This window comes from Pyrus communis, chromosome 1 (genome assembly GCF_963583255.1).
Source record: "Pyrus communis chromosome 1, drPyrComm1.1, whole genome shotgun sequence".
Lineage (NCBI taxonomy): Eukaryota > Viridiplantae > Streptophyta > Magnoliopsida > Rosales > Rosaceae > Pyrus > Pyrus communis.
The window spans coordinates 38,393,370-38,398,480 of NC_084803.1; the positions used below are offsets into that span (position 1 = coordinate 38,393,370).

Consider the following 5,111-nt stretch of genomic DNA (forward strand, 5'->3'; position numbering starts at 1 on the left):
AACACACCCACGTTGAAGATTCCACTCTGATTTGCAATTTGCAACAACTACAAAACATGACACGAAACAAAGTGGTTCTTCTGTGTTTTTTTTTTTTTTTTTTTTTTTTTTTCCAAGAAATAAAAAAATATAAATAAAGCATGAAATAATATAGTTTTTTTAAGGCTCGGGAAAGCCAGCACGCTTTGGCTTTCATTATGTTGCTTCTTTCCCATCATGGAAAGGATGGGGAGCAAAGTAGAGATGGTGACAAACCACAAAGTACAAATGTTTTTGATTGCGAATAAACATGGAGAAGAAATAAAGTCGAGGGACAACACATTTGCCGGACTAGTTAAGTACATTCTATTGTTGTACTTAATACAATCACTTATAAATTGTTGGATATGATCGTTAGACGTCATTACAACATATCTAATCATGAATCGGTGATCATCTAATTGTGAATCGGTGATTGTGTTCAATACCAGTTATATTGTAGCCAAGTTCTAAATTTCTATGGCACGATAAATTATACTACTGTGACGTCGTGTGCTAGATACAATTTAGATAAACAAAATTTATCCATATATCGTTTTATCATTAACATAAAACATCGTATTAGTATGTATCCTTTCTATCTAGATAGAAAAGGAAATCCTAACTACTTATAAGCACATATAAAATTAATCTTTCTTCCCATGGTGGGATTTACTCTCGACATGCATGTTCTTCTGCTATCGTCAGAGACCATTTAAGTACCTAGTGGATAGAAGAATGAAAGCAATCTCTCTATCTAGATATGAGTGTATGAAAAGGATCCGACTGGACTGGCAAAGAAAATTCAGAAGCTAAGAAAACTCAAATAAAAAGAAATCACGCATTATCTTTGAGCCAGTGGTGCTTCTGCAGAAAGCCAGAGCAGAAAACAGCTAAGGCATCAGAATCAAATAGTACTACTACCCATTCGAAACCCCTCCTTCCCATTAAGCCATTGCTCCAAACTTCAAAGCAATCCTAAAATCCCCAACCCACCATACCTCCCTTTCCAAAACCCCATCAAAAGCCAAAAAAGAAAAGCACTTTTGAATTTTGATTTCGACTTTTGACACCGCCCAAGGGGCAAGAGCCAGCCCAGACCCCATTAAAGACACCCCACAGGCTCACAGTCACAGCACCGCAGGAGCTGAAAAACTCAGGACTCGGCCTCTGAGAGTCACACAGACCGTGTTATCTTTTCACAGTAACATATCATAACTGACCACATTATTAAATACCTTACTGGATACCTAGTGCATTCAAGCTCCGTCACAAAAGATCGAAAGTCGTTATTAGCACTTTAAAATAGTTAGATTTCTTGTTTTCAAACTGCAAAAGAAGCGTGACTACTCGAGTGTCACTAACCCATTCCCATCAAATACTCTATCTTATTTACAACTTAATATTTGATAAAATTAAATAACAAAAGAAACAGCTTCCAAAGTCTAAATTCACATAAAAATACTGCATGGTTTAATATCCCCCTTTCAAATATATTAATCTTACACTTGCGATAATCATCTAAACATAAACTAAAACAGCATAGAATAACAATGGTAATTAGCACTCTAAATCATAGATAACTGATATTAGAACTCTAACATAGTCATGCTTCACGTTTCTGGTTTCAGTTTTTCATTTTCGAATGGGGAGAGAAGCATGATGAATGACTACCAGAGAATGTCAATAACCTCTCTAAAAAGTTTACGATACTGTTTATTTTAACGAAAAACCACATTTTTACACTAAAAAGTCAATCTTAATAATATTCACTTTTCCTTTTATTTTGTTCATGTCATTAAAACTCAAAATTTTCAAACAATTTTCATGAATTTTCTTTTATTATTATTATTAAGTAGCAAAATAAGTAATGAATTAATAAGAAAAGCAGCTTCTAAATTCTAACTTCACTTAAAAATCCTGCATCAAAACAAATAACCAAAATCGCATAGAACAGCAATGGGAATTCACATAGAAATTAGACAAGAACTTTAATATTTGTAAGTACCCAAACTCAGATAATAATAAAACCAACTTCTAGTTTCTAAATCAACAGTAACTACTCTGAGTACTCACTGAAAATAAAATAAAAAACAAAACAAAAGAGGTGAAGGAAAAAAAGACAGAAAATTAATCAACATTTTCAGTAAGGCGGAGGTGGTGGTTGCCTTGCAGTTGGAGCCCATATTATATCAGTAGGCATGGGACTGCTGTACATGGACATCCCACACGACTGTGAAGGCTGCGGCGCGTGTCCTCCACTCTCTGCACCCCCGGACAGCTGCGGCGAATGGACCTCACCCGAGCCAGAGTTCCTGACCACTTCATCTTCCACGGGGAGGCGATGATAAGAAGGATTGTTAAACGACGCGGCAACTAGGTAAACCGTTCCGGCGGCGGTAAGGGCCCCGGCCACGAGGCCTCCAACGATCTGACCCTGCGGGCCCGCCAGAGAGATGGTGAAGCCGCTGGGGATGGAGATGGGGCAAGACGGCGACGAGCGGGGGAGGAAAGTAGCGGAGATGGAGAGGATCTCGAAACGGCCGTGAAAAATGACGGTGGCGCCTGGCGTGGTTGACGGCTGGCGAAGGGTGACATTAGCCACGGTTCCAGAGCCTGTGAGAACGCAGAGCCCCATGTTTTTGCGAGAACAGAAGCGAGAAACAGCTTCGACGACATCGTTTCCGGAGGGGACTTCGAGAATGTAGGGGCTCATTGGAGGCTCGGAGTCGCGGGTTATGATGACGGGGGGCTTGGGTTTGTTTTTGGAGCCAGGTGGGCGGCCTCGGGGCCGTCGGATGACTTCAATGGTGGCTCCGTCGGCAGAAGGGTTGTTATTGTTGATGGGGTCGGCGGAGGAGGTGGGGTGGGGGTTGTGGGGAGATGGGTTGGTGTTGGTGACGGTGGCGGTGCCGCTGCTGGTTCGGCTGGTGTCTTCTTCTTCGGAGGTTTGGCATTCACGGTGGGGGATGACTTGGAAAGGGTTGGAAAATTGGTGGGGGTGGTGGTGTAAGTGGGGGTGTTGGGGGTGGGGATGGTGGAGGTTTTGGTGGTGAAGCTTGGAGAAGATGTTTTGGGACTCACTCTTGCTGTCAACATATTCACCTTTCATCTTTGTTGATCCTTTCTCTCTTTCTCTTTTGTTTTTGCCTTTTTTTTTAATTTTATATTATATATATATATATATATATATATTCTATCTCTCTGTCTAGCTCCTGAACTGAAACAAGGTAAATGATTGGTGGGTTTTGGGGAGATATGAATAAAATAAAGAGGAAGGAGAGGGAGGATTTTGGGGGTTATGAAGTTGATGGGGGAGGAGGAAGTGGAAGAGAGAAGGGGAGAGGTGGGTGTTTGGATTTGTTTATAAAAATTTTTGGGATGTGGATGAAATGTTATGATATGATATGGCTATGTATGCAGTGCAGACTGGGGAGAGGGAGGGAGAGAAGGGGGAGGTGGGTGAGCTTGGAAGCCAAGTTAAAGATTAATGGCGCCGCTGGTTGGGAGAGCTAAACTAGGGTCCGCACATCACACATGTGAGAGAGAGAGAGAGCAGTCATTGAGGAAAATGAGAAAAGAATGGGGGTATTGGTTGGGCTCAAGCTGCTGCTTGGCACCGCCTTACTATTCCTTCGTTCAAAGTTTGAGAGAGAGAGAGAGATAGAGAGAGAGAGGGTTTGAGTTTGAGGGCGTGCCATCCCGTCCTGACCGAGTGGATTGAAAGTGACTGTCGTTGATGGTTATAGTTTTGGGCAATGGGGGATGCCTTTTTTACTTTGTTTTTTCTCTCTAGTTACAATTAGCATTAGAGCATCTCGCAATTGAGTTGACAAATCAAATTTTGATGGGCCACGTAGGTGAAAACTAAACGGCAATGTTACTTGGGTCACCTCCAACCGAGCCGATCATAGGATTTAAGACCAAAGTATTACTTTTCTTTACATAAAATTTAGGGTTAATATCTGTTTACCATTCTTAAGTTTCATAGTTTTCAATATTTGATATATGAAGTTTTTTTCGTCCTAGAGTCATAAAATGTTAATTTTGGAACAATCTCATACACCTGTTAGTTTAGTTGTTAAGTATTCCGTTAACTGATGACATGACGCCTATATAGACAATAACTAAACGCAAGTCAAGAAGGATCCCACGTGGATATTAAAAATTAAAAATTAAACATTAAAAAGTTAAAAAAAATTAATAAAAAATAAAAAGCTGTCTTCTTCTTCTCCTCTGCACCAACCGCACATCCATCCTTCCTTCCAGTCTCCCTTCTCCCTCTGCGCCCACCGCACATCCCCTCTCCCCCAACCTTCCTTCATCACCAAAATTAGTCTCCCCCAATCCGTATCCTCCCTTCCTTCTTCCCTCAGATCCAACCCTGACAAGTACATGTGCGACCCCGAGAGGTCCAACCTTCCTTCTTCCCTCTGTAAAAGACGTCCCCGAGAGCTCCAACCTCATTGAGTCAAAATCAAAACAAATCAAAATCCGTTCCTATCTGTACGTCCCCTTTCATTTCCCCATCTCCATCCGAATACTTCTCCTTCTCTCGTTCCCTTTCCCTGCCGTTGTGGATCCCTTATTCTTCCACTTTCTCCCATTTCCCAAAACTCCCCAATTTTCTTCTCCACAGATTTGATTAACTTTTTTCTTTTGTTTTGCTTGACATTTGATTAGAGGCTAATCAAATTGATTAAGGGCTAATTAAAATTGATTACTGGGTGAAACGGAACGGACTTGATGGAGAAAAATGCAGCGGAGCCTGAAAAGTCCGTCCGTCAGTTTTCCAGGTCTGTTTGGATTCTCTATTTTTTGCTTCTGGGTTTTTGTTTGGATGGTCTAAAAAATTAGGTAGTGGAATTGAAAAAGGGGGTTTTTTTTTTTTTAGTTTTCGTGATTAGGTTTTCGCAAGTTCAGAACTTTGTTGCATTTTGTTTTGGAAGTTAGACTTTTGTGTTGGTTTTCGTTTGATTGGGAGTGTTGCTTTAAGATGCAATGGAAACAAGTAATAGAATGGTCTCGCATTGTTTACGTTTTGTTTTGGATTTGAGGGAAGGAAAAAATAGAATGGTCTCGCATTGTTTTTT

General features: G+C 40.7%; 1 protein-coding gene across 1 annotated transcript; it reads right to left on the bottom strand.

The window, feature by feature from the left end:
• Positions 1-1,945: 1,945 nt before the first annotated feature.
• Positions 1,946-3,610, bottom strand: LOC137708782 (AT-hook motif nuclear-localized protein 28-like). Its single transcript, XM_068447936.1, has one exon. It carries the CDS (start codon positions 3,128-3,130, stop codon positions 2,162-2,164), a length of 969 nt encoding a protein of 322 aa, XP_068304037.1. The 5' UTR covers positions 3,131-3,610; the 3' UTR covers positions 1,946-2,161.
• Between the last annotated feature and the right edge of the window lie 1,501 nt (positions 3,611-5,111).